Raw genomic sequence first — 15,859 nt, forward strand, 5'->3', positions numbered from 1 at the left:
CGCTGGTACTACTGCTTGGTGGTTAGTGTTACGTGACCTAATTCGGAGGTTCGATTCCCTGGCACTTTTTTTACAGACATGTTTGTATTTCGAACTAATTTTTTGATCAAAGAATGGTTTGTTTTTGATGATAACTCATGTTATAATTTTATCAAATTAGGACAAGAAATAGAATTAAGACAAGTTTTTAGTCAAATGTTTTCTCGTGGACATAAACTTTGTACTCAATGACTAATTTGCGGCAGACAAAATAAAGTTATCGGATTATTAGCGCCTTGGAAGCCATGTAATGAGGCCATACGTCTGCTTAGCAATAACAAATGCTGGACTAAATTTTCAATGTGTAAGGTTAAGGTCACTAGCAAAAGTCGCGGAATTTGAACCGATGTTGGACAGACCATTGCGAAAAGTACTTAGCTGCCGAGAAAACGATTTACCAGTTGAATTTGATGCAAAATATAGTTTAAACACTGACTAAAGGACCATTTGAATTCACACAAAGTAAAACGCTGAATTTGGGTGTCTGTTGAAGTTAATTTCCTTTAGTTATTCTTTGAAATTCACTTGACTTTTTCAGTTGTGTCATGTGTCACTGTCAAATAAAACCAAGTGTCAGAGTCACAAAATAAAATATTTATCGATTTGATTTTCGTTCTTTTTACCAATAAACTTATTTCCTGGACTGTGTATTGAAGAGTTCTAACTGAACAATTAAATAATTATGTCATCTAGTCGATCTAAAACATCTTTTATAGACAAACCTTTAAGTAAAGGGAAAGGCGAAATTTCGTTAGCTTTATACGCCCTTTTATTTTCCGAAATTGTACAGTATTGTCAAAATCGATCGCATTCAATTCACGAACTCCAGACCAAGTAAGTTTTATATTCATAAGATATTATTTTTTGCATTCTATGCAAAATTAGCAATTCCTTGTCTTCTTTCGATTTTCAGATTATCGGAAATTGGTCAGGATGTAGGTACCCGGCTGTTAGACCTGTACTTTGTGAGAGAGCGGAACAGCAAGCGGGAAATAAAGTTGCTAAATATGCTCTTATTTGTCAAGTCTACATTGTGGAAGGTAGTATAAATAAATTCCAAAGTAAATAAGGTATACCTGTCATCTTTGGATCCCATCACCATTTATAATTAAGTTGGAATGTTTTGAAATAATACTTTATTTATAATAATAAACTGTACTTAAACAAAAATCTACCATATTTTATGGTAAACAACTGAACCACAAGAGTAAAGTCCAAATCATTATTTGTGTAACTTAATTTTTTTTCAGGTACTATTTGGCAAGGAAGCTGACAAACTGGAGCATGCCAATGATGATGAGCGAACTTATTACATCATTGAGAAAGATGCATTAGTGAGTTAAGCACATTGATATAAAGTGAAGAATGTTGTCTTTACAAAGCATATAATTTTTTTTATATTCCAGGTGAACAAATTTATAAGTGTGCCCAAAGACAAAGGCTCTCTGAACTGTGCCACATTTAATGCTGGCATTATAGAAGCTGTCCTCACTAAAAGTGGTTTTGTAAGTTTCCACTACAGATTATATGTAATGACAAATCTTTGCCTGTGCAGAACTTAAAAAATTATTTCATCAAGATGTTGTTAAGTTGTTTTGGAGATACATAACAAAGATCCATCCAAACTATCCCAAGAATATAAGTAAAATTAATAGTTTATGAAAACTTTCTTCAATGTTGCAATGATTTATTCACACAAATAATATTTGTTTCAGCCTGCAAAAGTGACAGCACACTGGCACAAAGGCACAACTTACATGGTCAAGTTTGATGATTCCGTCATAGCCCGGGACAAATCTCTGGATGACCGATAGTTTTAAGTACATCTAGTGTTATATTCTCTTAAAAATAAACGATTATCTTGTTAAAACTTTTCTTTTTTTATTTCTGCCACTAATTGGAAATTAAACAAATAAACTTCTACATACTTGAAATATAAAAAAAAAACAAAGCTTTAATTTACATTATTAGAGCTGTGGTCTAGTTAAAACACTTTGAAGCAATTTGCATTTACAAATTCAATGTAATTTAAAAATTCTGTCACGTGGCTTGAGGTTACCGCAACGACAATCTCTTTCAAACTGACTTCGTTGTCTATGCATAAAATATCCATAAATGAACATTGGTAAAATCCCTATCAGCCCGAACTGGATCGTCTTTGTATTCGCTTTGAAATAATCGTATTGACATGCCTTCATGGATAGCCAGTGTTGAAGCGCTGGGTCAAACTGAAAATGTCTTAAAATCATGAATCACAAATAATTTGAATAAAGACTCAAGACTAGTTTTTCGATTAGATTTTAAAACTACCCCCTAGGCAAAATAGTATTTGAATTACATTGCTGATATTAATGTTAAAAATGTATGGAATTAACAATAATTTTGTTCATTCTACTAGCAATATAGCTAATTGTAAGCCACTTCTCTAGAGTGGCTTTCTACTTACAACATGTCCTGCCTCCATACTATGTTTACAAGGATCAGTTCGCAGTCTTAAGAACTCTTTCCTGTATTTAGCTCTTCTTTCTATTTGGGCTCTAATTATTTGACACTCAGTTTCAGAAATCAATTGATCAGTCATAGTGATTATTTTTCTATTTAATTGCAAACAATAAAATTGAAAGTTGGTCCATCAATAATGACACTTTTATTTTTCTACTTGACACATAACAAAATATTGTAAAAGGCCGGCATTAAAACATGATTAGGAAAAAAATAAATAGCATATATACAACACTTTTACTAATAATAATTGTATTTAACATTTTAAGAGCTTAAGCAAGCTTAAACATTCTGTCCTTGTAACGGAGTTCACCACTCCTGATCTGCTGTTCCCGATTGTTGCGGTCATTCCAGATAAAGTAGCCATACACGAACATTGGTACTATGGCGCATACTGCAAACAAACTGTTCGACCTACTTGGTTTGAACTGATCGAAAGAAGTCGCTTTCATTGACAAAAACTTTTGAAGTGCTGGATCAAACTAAAACAAAACAAACATTTTAAGTAGAGTTATAGCTATTTAGTACAATATTTTGTTTTAAAAAATTACGTAATTCTATACTCACGACATAGCCAGCTTCAGCTGCATGTTTCCAAGGATTAGTTCTTTGTTTTAAAAACTCTCGCCTCAACTCGACCCGTCTAGAAGCCTGCTGTTGAATAAGCTTATACTGGGCTTCAGATATACCGTATTTCTCTGCCATTTTGGACAAAGATTTATTTAAAAATATACAAGTTATCAGAATGTTTTGACGTTTCGAGCACAGTGGTTTCGGTTCAGTTCGGTAGCATTGGAATTTGACATTTGAATTTGAACAAAAGGTGCAAACTTATAACTTTAAATGTTCAGGTGAACTTCAGGTGTAGAAACATTAATTTTTTTTACCTTAAATGAACATTTAGAACTATCGTGAATTACAACAAAAGTTTTTAAATTATTCCTTGTTCTATTCTATTCTACTTCTTGTTTATGACTCACCCACAGCGGATTGGGCCAGTGTCAAGTAATTATTCCTTGGATTACTATCAGATATAATTGATTTAAAAAAATATTGGTTTAAGTACATATTTAAGTTGTACCACTTCTTTTGTCGAATTTTAAAAAACCGGTAAAGATTGACAAGTGAGTTTTGGTTCGATTTGGACATCACTAGTTTTGAAGGATTGTGCTTCTTCCGGCCACCATCTTTTTGGTTTCTCTTGTTGTCGTTGTCAGATCGGCGAAATTTCTCTAAAACCGTAACCATGGGTCGTATGCACGCACCTGGGTAATTTTTTTATAATTTTATTCGTGAAATCCTTTAATATAAGGCACAATTAATTGCACATTTATAAAACAAAGTGTTTGCAAGTATAACCTAGAAATGTCCAGTTCACCACATGGCGTCTTTGAAATTGTGATTTTGTGTGTTTCAGTAAGGGTATTTCCCAGTCGGCATTGCCGTACCGCCGAAGTGTACCCACTTGGTTAAAATTGACCGCAGATGATGTAAAGGAACAGATATTCAAACTCGGAAAGAAGGGTCTAACTCCCTCTCAAATCGGTACGTATCAAACTTGCGTGTATTCCAAGAAAACTTTTATTTTCATCATGTAATTTTATACTCATTAATTAAATGAGACTAGGAGACTGATACTATCTTTATGCAGTTGTCATTACTTTTTTTAGATATACTAGAAAATACCAAGTATTTTTCATGTTTACAAGCATAATACTAGAGAGCATTCAATATTAACTTTATTGTAAGCTAGAAATTTTATGAAAATCCTTAGTAATTCTCGTTATTAATATATTGATTGCATATTCCACAAAAAACATATCTGGCTTATTAGACAAAGGTGATTACAAAGGCATATAAGCGCTCTATTAATGTGCCATAATATGCAAGACTATTGTTGTCTTGTAGATTTTCTGCAAAATTTGATTTTTTTCAATTTTTTTCATAATTAACTGCAATAGCAGTGCTCACCAGGTCAAATTTGCCAAAATATTTAACCAACTTTAAACCAGAAGGTTCTTAATTCAAGTGGTATTTTTTATGTTTGTACATCTATTATGCTGTGATCCAATTTGCGTAATTGTGTTTCAGTGTCTTGTAGAAAACTTACTGTTTGGTTTCATTTTTTGGTAGACGATGAATCAATACCATATTAAAGTTTATTTATAAATCATCAAAATAGTCCATTTAATACAAAGTATTAACAATTTATATCTTATATATAAAATTCCAGGTGTCATGCTCAGGGATTCGCATGGAGTTGCCCAAGTCAGATTTGTAACTGGCAAAAAGATCCTCCGTATCATGAAAGCCATGGGTCTCGCTCCTGACCTACCTGAGGACTTATACTATCTGATCAAGAAAGCAGTGGCCATGAGGAAGCACTTGGAGAGGAACAGGAAAGATAAGGACAGCAAATTCAGGCTCATTCTTGTTGAATCCAGAATCCACAGGCTGGCCCGCTACTACAAAACAAAGAGTGTGCTCCCTCCCAACTGGAAATATGAGTCAAGCACCGCCTCTGCTTTAGTGGCTTAAGTTTAAATAAACTATGAAAATCTATTCTGCTGTTTTAGTTCCTTTTAATTAAGTTTAATTTATGTAGGCAAAGGTCTAGTTTGTCATGGAAATAAATTCATCTGCAGCAATATGATAGCAATGCTGGATTCCTGGCAAGATGTTTACTTCATTATGCATGTTGGTTGTACATGGTGGTATAAATGCATTTTAATAAATTGGTTTTAAGAATTAGTTTCCTGTGAATCGTACATGTACAATATTGCTTTGCCATGATACAACCTGTGTTTTTTTTGCAAAAACCTTGAATTACGGTTACAAGATATATTTGTCCTCGCACAAATTACAACTTTATAATTATATAGAAATCAATGAATTCATTTTGTTAAAATAACACGATAAATTATCTGTGCCAATAGGAATTGAAATACTTTTATAATCTGTAAGTGAATGGTCTAACTTTAATTTTTCTATGGTGGCAATGAACTTGAAGTTCAAAATTTGAAAAGCGATCGACCGTTTGTGAATTAGGAAATGAGTTTTAAGTTTTAATTACAAATTCAATAAAAATAAAACTTTCATGCAGTGTATATAATTCATTGATATACGAGAAAATGTTATTGTATCGTGCTTGTTTTACAGTACACTGTGTAATGTAATGTAGTGTTTTTGTACAGCACCAGATATTAAGTTTACTAGTTTTTGGTGCTTTTGATGATGTTTTATATCTTTTTTTCCTAAAACATTGAATAATCTGGATCTCCCGTTACTGAGCATTTTCGAGGTTTTCTCTTGAATATCTTGACGTTGGCAAAATTCTTGGTTTTAGAATGTCATAGAAATAAAAAGTCAAACCGTTTGTAAATCATTATTTACATATTTCAATTTATTTAGCAACATGATAGATCAACGTATTTCCGATAGTGATGTATCCAATTGCAAACGAGACGTGCCCTCGTTTATTGAGCCTAGACCGCCTCTGATATCTAATCCATTCATGCGACCCAAGCCTCAGAAAGGCACGAACTTACTGGACTTGTTTGAGACCGATTCAGAAAGCGACGAACCTGAGCTGGTCCAAGTATACTTGAGGCTTAAACCGTGCAACACCCCCAGCAATCTGTATGAAGTGAAATCGGATCAATGCTTGGTTACTTCTCTGGACACATCTACAGTGGGCCACGGTCGACGTACACAGTACAATGTATCTAAAATGTATACTTTTTCTCACATTTTCGGACCTGAAACAAATCAAAAGGTGAGTATTTCATCTGACCAAATGAAATTAATAAATAATTTTAAATTCATTAATTCCATATTGAGAAAATCTTTTGCAGGAGTTATTTGAAAGAGTTGTTAAAGATAATTTGAAAAAGTTACCAGAGGGGCATAGCTTTACGCTGCTGACTTATGGAGCATCTGGTTCAGGCAAGACATTCACACTCATGGGCACAGTGAGCTCCCCGGGTCTGGTGCCTCGATCTCTGGAGTATGTGTTCCGAGTTGTAGATGCAGCTGTTAGACCTGTGTACAAGCCTGCTGACAATGGTGCAGAGAAACTTAGCCATGCATCACAGGAACATGAGCTACAGGTATTTGAATTTATTTAAATTGAGAAAAAAATATCTTTAAATTATGACATTCATAATCACTTATTCAAAATGTAAAATAAATTAATAAAAGTAAAAATAATTTTACTTTCAAATGGAAAACAGCTGGTTTGTCTTGTGTTAATCTTTTTATTAAAAAAATAATAATTTTTATATAATGTATAACAGTTTGTGAAGCAGCTGCGTCAGGTGTCAGTGCCGCTGCGGGATAGGTACCGTCGCATGAGCACCAAGCTGCACAGTGACTTTGCATCCAGCAATCTTGATTTGACCAACAGGATCAAGTATTATGTCTGGGTATGTAACACTAACAGAAAGATTTATAAGTGTGTGTGTGTAACATATTATCTAAATAATCATTTTAAAGGTATTGTAATATGAAGTTTTAATTTAGTGTTAATTTCAGGTATCTTTTGTGGAGATCTACAATGAAGGTATCTACGATCTGCTGTCGACTAACGACAGGAGCACTGCCTCCAAACTGGTAATTCGCGAGGACTCCAACGGGAATGTATATGTCAAGGTATGGTAGTGTGGTATGGCAGTAGGGTGTGTGTGTGTGTGCGTGGTGCGACACAGCGCGTGTAACAGCGGCGTGGTGGCAGGGCGCGACGCAGGTGTTCGTGCGCACGGGCGAGGAGGCGTACGACGTGATGGTGGCGGGCAAGCACAACCTGCAGGTGGCGGCGACGGGCGTGAACGCGCGCTCCTCGCGCTCGCACTGCATCTTCACGATCACGACGCTGGCGGAGGCGGGCGCGGGCTGCCGCGTGTCCAGCGTGCGGCTGTGCGACCTGGCGGGCTGCGAGCGCGCGCGCCGCACGCGCAACGCGGGCGCGCGCCTGGCCGAGTCGCGCGCCATCAACTCCTCGCTGCACGTGCTGGAGCGCTGTCTGCGCACGCTGCGCCAGCGCCAGCGCGCGCGCACCGACACCATCGTGCCCTACAGGTCGCCACTCACTACTGCTCCTTTCTTGATACTCGACACACTTTGCCTCGCCTTACAAATAACTAATCACATATTAGTAAGTTCTACAAAAGACGAAAAAAAAATCAATTACAGTGTAGCTTTACCTTTTTTTTTGTACAAACACACTTAAAACCTTGTGTTAGAATTGCGTTGCCTGCATGTGCAATGTGTTTAAAAGTTGAAACGACTGTAAATTTACCGTGCGCGTCAGGGAGTCGAAGCTGACGCGGCTGCTGGGCGCGGGCCTGTCGGGCGCGCGCGGCGAGGCGGTCAGCGTGGTGGTCACCGTCAACCCCGCGCCCGACTGCGCGCTGGAGACGCGCCACGTGCTGCAGCTCGCCGCCGTCGCCAGGGACATACGTGCGTACCTCCACCACCACACTCCTGCTTACAGGAACACCACCTGTATGATGTGTTTATTACAGAGGTGAACAACACGGCCTCGGAGTACTCGACGCTGGAGGCGAGCGCGCAGGACACCATACTGTCGCAATCCTCCTCGGCCTCCAACGCGGAGGTGCAGCGTCTGCGAGCCGAAAACGAGAGGCTGCACTTTGAACTGCTACAGTAAGCATTAAAATAAGTTTTAGACATAATTCAATATCGTTTAATGATGCTACCGTACCGTACCTGTACAGGGCTCAGGAGTACAGCAAGGAGCTGGCGATGTCGATGGAGGAGCAGCAGGCGCGCAACGCCACCAACATGAAAGCGGTGTTCAGCGAGGGTCAGCACATCACACGTCAGCACTACGAGACCCTCATGAGGGCATTGAGACAGGAGGTCTGTTAATAGCTCACTATACCAATAAATATCTTAAAACATATCAACATCTTAAAAAATTAGCGAATTCATTGAAAAGATGCGAAAATAGTGTTATTACAAAAGTATTTTCTTCCAGATGGAAGAAATGAAAGAGGAATATGAAGAGAAAATAAGCAAGCTTAGCTCACAAGCGCCAGCGGACTGCTCACCAACGCGTGACCTCAAAAACAACGTATGTCTTATTATTTTTATAGTATTGTAATAAAATTGAATAGTGAATAATTTTTCTTATTTCTTTTCAGGTATCGGATTTGATGAGAGAGATCGATAATCTTGAGGTAAGTGGAAATTGCTGCTTTGTGTAACTTTGTCTAATGAGAGATGTTTGATTATTGTGATATTGTAAATCAGGCAAAGCTGGCAGCGGAGGTGTCGGCGCGCGAGGGCGCTGAGCAGGAGGTGTGCAAGTTGAGAGCATATATTGAAGAAATGGAAGGTACATATTGTTCAAAAAAGTTTATACCAGAATGTACTTTTATTAATTTAAGTAATAGTGAAAAAACTAATAATTTTTTATCTACTTTAGAAAAAGTATCCAGTTGCGCGCAGAATAAATACGAAGAGGTGATATCTCTCACTGAAAGTGAAGATGATAGCGACGAGGATCCTTGCAATGAAAGTCTAGAGCCTGTCATTAGAAAGGAAAGAACTAGATTATTGAGACAGAGTCTAGCTTCTTTCTCTAACGTACTGAATGAAAGCGTGGAAGGAGCTGGTAACGGAACCTTTGATACAAACAACAGTGAAGTTGACGAAGGTACCTGTAAGGAAGACATTGAAGATAATAATGAACACAATAAAATGACAAGCGAGTTTCAAGATGAAAAAAGCTCTGAAAATAATGTTAAATCTTTTGGATCTACAGACAGAGGGATGTGTTTAATAAGCGAGCCTGAGATACTATTGAGCAGTAGCAAAACTGTCGAAGAGAAATATAATAAACGTGTACGCGAGACTTATTTTGTTAGGAAATCACAAGATGATAGTAAAACTGACGTATCTTCAGAACAAGAACAAGACAACGATGAAAGCGAGACTAATATTGACAAAGAGACTGAATTAAATGAAGAGAAAAGAAACGAGTTGACTTTGCCGATGTGTGATAGTCCAGTAAAGTTGGAAGAAAACTTAAACTTTAATAAATCGTCCCATGTAAATAAGGAAGTAAATGTCAGCAAAGATGAAGTAGAACGTGATCAAGAAATTAGCGAGGACTTAGGAGAGAATGTTGATGAAATGTCACTGACAAAATCTGATAAACCATCAGATTTTGCAAAGTCGCTACATGATAGTAATTTAGAGGAATCACTGCAAACTGAGAAAGAAATCGTAAACAATATTGGGAACAAAATTGAGTTTGAAATTCAAATCGAAACAAATAAAGAAAAAGCTATAGCAAATGTACCAGCGGCAACAAATAGCTTGGTGAATAAGATGTTTAAAAAATTACAATCAAACTCAGGTGAATACAGCTCTAATAATTCTTTAGCTCAATTTGAGCAGTTAGAAATGGAAGCGAATGATTTAAGCTTAGACCTTAAACGAAAAACTTTTGACGTTCTATCGAATATCAACATATTCAAAGAAAAGAAACAATTTTTTGACGAAGCAATACCGGAAAAGCCTGAAAACGTAATTTGTGAGGAACCTAACGATGAAAAGAAAGATACCACTGACAACGTTAATCTTGAAACTGAAAAAAGTGACAAACCATCGCACATTAAAAACTTGCATCATTTAAATAATGACGAATTCAGATCTCCGTCGATCATAAAAGAGGATTTTGTGTCTAATTTTGAACCTAGTACAATAAAAAAGCTTTTGGGAGAAAGTATTACACGACAATTTGATTCAGTGCCCATTTTGAAGTCCAAAAATTTTAACAAAAAACACGAATCTGTCGATCCATTCGATGACATGGATTCACCATACAAAGCAGTTGAAACTGTAGAGAAATCTTTCAATGAAATGAATTTGTCTAAAAGTAACGAATGTGATGTAAAATCTAATCCAGCACCTGATACACTTGAACAGGAATCTGATATTAAAAAACCTTTAATAGAAGAAACTTCCACACTATCCGCCGCGATTGAAAAGGAAACTAAAGTGGATAATACGTTAGACGCATTCGAAAATATATACAAAGATATATCTCAGCCAAGAGCGACCGACTTCGAACTATTAGTGGCGCAAGAAGAAAGCTCATGCAATAAAGAGGTTAACAAAGAAACAGCCAATACACAGGAAGTAACACAGGAAGCGACCGAAGTTAAATACAACTTGAGAAAAAAATTAACATGTAAAAATGATGATTCGGATAAAACTAATGAGATAGTCGCAAGAGCGAAACGCAACCTGAGACTGCGCCGACACAAGAAGCAGATGGAGGAGGAGGCTACGGAGCCGGAAGATGGCGCCAAGCTGAAGGACATCATCAACCTGCAGGTGCAGTTCTCCGACGTGACGCTGGGCAAGCCCGCGCCGGAGCCCCCTGCGCGACCCCCCTCCCCCGACCAGAAGGGGGAGGAGAACCTTCCCCCCCTCGGCATACAGAGCTGCCCCTCTAAGAGGTAAAATTTGACTTACAGTTGTACAATAATTATAACTCGTGTCCACGGTTGCCCATAAACGTGACTATAGATTTACAGGTGCCGGCCTTCAAATAGGAAAGGCGCTGAATCTAGAAAAGGACAACTTTGGGCTTTCACCAAATTATAATAGCGAAAGTAATGTAATTTAAATTAATGTTTTCTAGCAAGAAAAATGTTTGAATTGCTGTTTTTAGATGGGGTTTGGGTTTTTGGTGTGCAAATCAAATCTGTGGGTTAACTTGGTTAGCAAGATGTGTGTGTGTGCGTGTGTGATTTATGTGTATTTGTTTTACTAATTGTTTTCTTTTTTATTTAGTGTGACTCGCAGCAGAAGGAAATTGTTCACGCCTCGCGCGGAGCCCCTGGAGGATGAGTCTGGTCCGTGCGGCGAGAGCGGGGAGCGCCTGCGGGTGCCGCGCCCCTCTTACCATAGACCTAGAGCGCGCCGCAAGCTTTGAATTATCTATGCAACATAATAAAAAAAATCTTTGAAATTTTCTATCTGTAAACATTAAGGCACGGGACTTGCTATTGATACAAATAAACTTAGACGATAAATACGAAAATATATCTGACCTGAACAATTGTCCTTGTTTTGCATAAATATTTATTGTTACACTGTAAATATTTTGTTTCTGATTATATTGTTAAAAAATATTAACATTGACAAGCTTCGACTGAACATGTTTAATATCAATTTGTCCTCAAATCTCATGTCTATTTTCTTTTATTGCACTTAATTATATTTATGGATGTATTTTTATGCTTGGGTTTTATTTCACTATCCTTTCTGCAGTTCTTATTATTGAATATAACATCGTCTTATTAAAGTTATATCACCTAAAGACATTTATTCTATAAGGTTTGAAATAAAGGAAAATCAAATGTCACGATAGCCCGCCACAATAGTGGCGTATCTCACCGGGCCACTTCACTTAGTCCCATCAGATATTTTAATCAGTAATTTAAAAAAAATGTGCTCGATTCGATTTCATTCGATTTTCATATCGACTTAGGTAAATACTCTATGGCACTATTACTCATTTTTCAATCAATTTTAGTCATAAATCATTCAATATGTCAGTTCAGTCAGTTTTACAAATGTCGGATCGGTGCTTGTGTACAATATCTGGCTTGTTTATTTTTTGATTTTCACAAAATTAAACATTGCCAAGATAAATGAGACTCTCTTTTAGTTTGATGTCCTGATTGTTATTTATTGCCCTGTTGTTTTCGGGGCAGCATGCGCGAGGCATGTCATTGAAGAAAGTTTAATTTTTACGAAGCTTTGAAAATGTGATTGTTATTCGTTTTTGGCTTAGTGCCATAGTTTTAAACAGTTTTATGGGAAGCCAGCAAGATGCATCGATATTTGGTTGTGGTAGTGCTTCTGTTTTTCGATGGAGCGCTAGGTTATTGTCCGTCGCTATGCACCTGTAAGGGGAACAAATCACTGGAGGGGTCAACATCCGAACTTCAACCTGAAGAACCCCTCAGATTAAAATGTGGCGGGACTCCTGCTCAAATTACCGAGCTCAAGGAAATAGATCTTAGCAAATTATGGAACCTTGTTGTCAGTTTGTAAGTAGTTTTATGTAATGAAGTAAAACAAAACAATTATAGGCTTTTATGATTCTTTTAACAAGTAAGATTTAGATTATTGGTCGTCCAGCAGTTTAGATAAAAAACCAATGTTTGTACACATTTTATTAGATGCAGATGTCTGTTACTAAGAAATTAAAATCAGTCTTTATTTTGTCATGGATTTTATTGAGCGAAAAACATTTTTCATGAAATCTAAAATATATGTAATGAGGGATTCTTTATATGTTTTTTACCTTTTTATTTTAGGAATCTGTCTGGAAATGCTATATCAACTTTATCAAGGGAGCTCCATTTACCAAATCTACAGAAATTGTAAGTTAAATCTAATTGTCTAATTACTTTGATTTCATTTTGTTTGCATTTATTCCTTATTTTTACTTCTTTATTATGGTATCCTAGGACCCAAAGTTTTTTTTATTATTATGAAAGCAGTCCAAATTCAATTTCTTATATATTTCCCTTCAAAAATGTCTGTTCTTTAAAAAAATAATGTTGAATTATATTTCAGGGACCTCAGTAGAAATCAAATAAACCTTGTAGAGTCGGATGCTTTCTACAACATGACTTCTCTGCAGCGGCTGGACTTGTCCTACAACCAGATAAGCAATATCTACAAAGAAATGTTCAAAGGCCTCATCAACTTGGAGCGGCTCATTTTGACACAGAATCTCATATCAACACTATCTTCTGGCACTTTTGACTATCTTGTTGGATTGAAGCAGTTGTAAGTTTGTAATAATATTGCAGTTAATTTTGTATAAAACAATGTCTTTTGTAATTAATCAATAACATATTCTTTCACAGAGACATAACCGAAAATCCACTTATATGTGATTGTGAATTGTTATGGGTGGGAGATTGGTCCAGAAATACAAGTGTAAAACTCGCTGGCAACCCTAAATGCAGGTCACCTGAGAACATGGTCAACAAAACTGTTCGTAAACTGAAGATTTTTTTAGATCTATCCGCATGTGGTAGTGTGTTACCATCCAGTACTTTAATGGTGAAACCTATCCATGATCAAGTTGTATTCGAAGGAGACACTTTAATGTTAACTTGTAATGCACCATTCGCATCAGTGTTAGCTAAATATGAATTAAAATGGGTACATCCTATGCTGGAAACCTGCGATGTTAATGTAACTAATACTGAAATGCAAGAAGAGGGTATAGCGGAGACATCTGTCTTCTTTCCCAACATAACAAACCATCACATGGGTAATTGGACTTGTTTATACAGCGATCAGAATAGAATAAAACATAATCATACAGTCCAAGTACTAGTATTGTCGAACAGTACTCAATATTGTGAGACGAATCATACAGTAACCAATAAAGGCCTGTACTCGTGGCCTCAGCTTTTACTAAACCATACTGCGGTGGTGCCATGCCGCAGTGGTGAGGGGTCTGCATATAGGCAATGCTTCTCGAATGCCACATGGGGTCCGGTGAACACAACAGAATGCTCCTACATCAGTAATGTAACAAAGTTACTCCAACAGTTTGCATTACTAAACGTCAGCCTTGTTCAGTATTCAGCACTGAACGCTACAGAGAGGTTAGCAATGCTGATACAAGAGAAAACTTATCCCTTAGCAGAGATTAATGATCCAGACGATGTTATGTTTATAGCTCAGGCTGTTCGGAATTATATGCAGTACATGGTGGAGGAACGGGATTTAGGTGAGTTACATTTTTTTGTAAGTCAATCATCAGCTATAAATATCCACTGAGTGGCTAGGCCATAGTCAACCATGCTAGCTGATTGCTAGCATGGTTGACTATGCTATATCTTTAATTTATTCGCTGAGTTTGCTTCACGAAACATTAACCGTAAAAACGTTAAGTAACTAAATATATATCTAAGTCATAAAATACTTTGGTGTGGCTTTAACTACTCAGCTCGTAAATTTGTTAATTCCAGGTGCATCATTATTAGATGTAATCAGTTCTGCGATGAACATAACACCGTCAGTGATGACCAAAGCGGAGACTCTGTATGGTGCGTGTACAGACATGCTGCGAGCTGTAGAGGAGATCTCTGCCTATACCAACAATGTACAGGGACATAAGGTAATTTTTCTGCCGGATTTTTAGGTGCTGCTAAAGATTTCTCTTATATTTGTGACAGGTGTCACAGGTAGGATCAACCTGAAGGGACATCTGATGGTAAATAAGGAGCAAGTGGTAAACACTTTTCATTTTTTATGCCAAAGAGAATGTTTATCATTGTGAGGTATAGATTTTTTGATAAGAAAACTACCTAAACGTTTTAAAGTTCTGTGTGTGGGTGTTTAGTGATCCAGGAGGAAGAAACGTTTAGGTTCTTCCTCCTGGATCACGGCATGGGTTGTGATTCGTGTATTGTGTGACAACCAGGTGAAGTTGGCAGTGGAGAGGTTCGCGGTGCGCGAGGGTTTCAGCGGCGTGACGTGCGTGTGGTACAGCGCACACCCCGCGGAGCCCGCGCGCCCCGCGCACGCCCCGCGCCTGCACTGCTCCACCACCAACCGCACGGTGGCGCCGCTGCTCACCGTCAGCGACGCGCTCATACACGCCAGCGTGCAGGTACCTCGCACCCACACCGACTCTCACAGACACGCACCTTCCACGCACTCTGCTTCTAGCGCACGCAATACCTACTTTTGGTCATTATTATAATTGTAAGAACGTAATTAACTTACACATTCAGTACCCTGCCTCCCGCCTGAATGGCGCGCTTTTCAAATACGTCAAAATGACATTGACAGATGTCATAGGGATGGGATGTCTATGTCGATGATCTAGAGTTGCCCGATTTTCTTCTTAATGGTAAATGTAGTTAAGAGGATTGAAATTAAGTTTTTGAGACGTAATTTTAGTCTTCTTTCCCTTCACATTTTTTTAAGAATAGCAGGAATGTGGATATTACGGAGTAGGGGATGCATAGATAGGAGGAATATTCTCTTTCTATCTCTTCTCCATGTATGTGCAATCGATGTGCAAACCTTCAATCGCGAATGTCAATGGGCAGCGGTTGCTTCGTTATTTCGGCGAATTCAGATGGCCGATAGCTCGTTTATCTCCTTAAATTATATAAAACACAAGCACTAAAGGTCTTGTTTGCTAACTTGCAGATCCCCCAGTCTCTGGTGTACAGCAGCGTGTCCGGGGGGCTGGGCGAGCTGGTGGTGGCTCTGTACGAGGACGCGGCGCTGCTGC

General features: G+C 37.7%; 5 protein-coding genes across 5 annotated transcripts in view; 4 read left to right on the top strand and 1 right to left on the bottom strand.

Moving 5' to 3' along the window:
- The first annotated feature begins 593 nt into the window (after positions 1–593).
- On the top strand, positions 594–1,909 carry LOC106104021 (trafficking protein particle complex subunit 5). Its single transcript, XM_013283961.1, has 5 exons — positions 594–873; positions 953–1,079; positions 1,290–1,373; positions 1,446–1,544; positions 1,755–1,909. The coding sequence occupies exons 1-5, from the start codon at positions 722–724 to the stop codon at positions 1,851–1,853; spliced, it is 561 nt and encodes a 186-aa protein (XP_013139415.1). The 5' UTR covers positions 594–721; the 3' UTR covers positions 1,854–1,909.
- An 850-nt stretch (positions 1,910–2,759) lies between these two features.
- On the bottom strand, positions 2,760–3,343 carry LOC106104023. Its single transcript, XM_013283963.1, has 2 exons — positions 3,109–3,343; positions 2,760–3,023 (listed from the first exon to the last, which is right to left on the bottom strand). Exons 1-2 carry the CDS (start codon positions 3,244–3,246, stop codon positions 2,814–2,816), a joined length of 348 nt encoding a protein of 115 aa, XP_013139417.1. The 5' UTR covers positions 3,247–3,343; the 3' UTR covers positions 2,760–2,813.
- Positions 3,344–3,699: 356 nt separating this feature from the next.
- Positions 3,700–5,103, top strand: LOC106104022 (40S ribosomal protein S13). The gene is made up of 3 exons (XM_013283962.1): positions 3,700–3,810; positions 3,959–4,086; positions 4,775–5,103. Exons 1-3 carry the CDS (start codon positions 3,788–3,790, stop codon positions 5,077–5,079), a joined length of 456 nt encoding a protein of 151 aa, XP_013139416.1. The 5' UTR covers positions 3,700–3,787; the 3' UTR covers positions 5,080–5,103.
- A 463-nt stretch (positions 5,104–5,566) lies between these two features.
- Positions 5,567–11,817, top strand: LOC106104016 (kinesin-like protein KIF20B). Its single transcript, XM_013283955.1, has 13 exons — positions 5,567–6,316; positions 6,396–6,650; positions 6,837–6,965; positions 7,075–7,191; positions 7,274–7,617; positions 7,850–7,998; positions 8,064–8,205; positions 8,277–8,421; positions 8,540–8,635; positions 8,706–8,741; positions 8,815–8,899; positions 8,990–11,033; positions 11,371–11,817. The coding sequence occupies exons 1-13, from the start codon at positions 5,957–5,959 to the stop codon at positions 11,510–11,512; spliced, it is 4,044 nt and encodes a 1,347-aa protein (XP_013139409.1). The 5' UTR covers positions 5,567–5,956; the 3' UTR covers positions 11,513–11,817.
- Positions 11,818–12,110: 293 nt separating this feature from the next.
- LOC106103949 (adhesion G protein-coupled receptor A3) overlaps positions 12,111–15,859 on the top strand; it is a 6,788-nt gene continuing 3,039 nt past the window's right edge. Inside the window, exons 1-7 of the mRNA XM_013283867.1 lie at positions 12,111–12,635; positions 12,906–12,971; positions 13,168–13,383; positions 13,464–14,341; positions 14,583–14,731; positions 15,038–15,226; positions 15,775–15,857. Coding sequence (XP_013139321.1) covers positions 12,415–12,635; positions 12,906–12,971; positions 13,168–13,383; positions 13,464–14,341; positions 14,583–14,731; positions 15,038–15,226; positions 15,775–15,857 — 1,802 coding nt within the window. The 5' untranslated portion in view covers positions 12,111–12,414. The remainder of the gene's footprint in view (positions 12,636–12,905; positions 12,972–13,167; positions 13,384–13,463; positions 14,342–14,582; positions 14,732–15,037; positions 15,227–15,774; positions 15,858–15,859) is intronic.

The sequence above is a fragment of the Papilio polytes genome, unplaced genomic scaffold, assembly GCF_000836215.1.
Source record: "Papilio polytes unplaced genomic scaffold, Ppol_1.0 DF823692.1, whole genome shotgun sequence".
In the NCBI taxonomy this organism is placed as follows: Eukaryota; Metazoa; Arthropoda; class Insecta; order Lepidoptera; family Papilionidae; genus Papilio; species Papilio polytes.

Excerpts from the sequence above, each read along its gene's own strand:
- LOC106104021 (XM_013283961.1), top strand. The coding sequence starts at position 722 with ATGTCATCTAGTCGATCTAAAACATCTTTTATAGACAAACCTTTAAGT. Across the intron at positions 874-952 it reads ATTCACGAACTCCAGACCAA|ATTATCGGAAATTGGTCAGG; the intron begins GTAAGTTTTATA and ends TTCGATTTTCAG. Across the intron at positions 1,080-1,289 it reads TCAAGTCTACATTGTGGAAG|GTACTATTTGGCAAGGAAGC; the intron begins GTAGTATAAATA and ends ATTTTTTTTCAG.
- LOC106104023 (XM_013283963.1), bottom strand. The coding sequence starts at position 3,246 with ATGGCAGAGAAATACGGTATATCTGAAGCCCAGTATAAGCTTATTCAA. Across the intron at positions 3,024-3,108 it reads CAGCTGAAGCTGGCTATGTC|TTTGATCCAGCACTTCAAAA; the intron begins GTGAGTATAGAA and ends GTTTTGTTTTAG.
- LOC106104022 (XM_013283962.1), top strand. The coding sequence starts at position 3,788 with ATGGGTCGTATGCACGCACCTGG. Across the intron at positions 3,811-3,958 it reads GGTCGTATGCACGCACCTGG|TAAGGGTATTTCCCAGTCGG; the intron begins GTAATTTTTTTA and ends TGTGTGTTTCAG. Across the intron at positions 4,087-4,774 it reads TCTAACTCCCTCTCAAATCG|GTGTCATGCTCAGGGATTCG; the intron begins GTACGTATCAAA and ends ATAAAATTCCAG.
- LOC106104016 (XM_013283955.1), top strand. The coding sequence starts at position 5,957 with ATGATAGATCAACGTATTTCCGATAGTGATGTATCCAATTGCAAACGA. Across the intron at positions 7,999-8,063 it reads CGCCGTCGCCAGGGACATAC|AGGTGAACAACACGGCCTCG; the intron begins GTGCGTACCTCC and ends TGTTTATTACAG. Across the intron at positions 8,636-8,705 it reads CGCGTGACCTCAAAAACAAC|GTATCGGATTTGATGAGAGA; the intron begins GTATGTCTTATT and ends ATTTCTTTTCAG.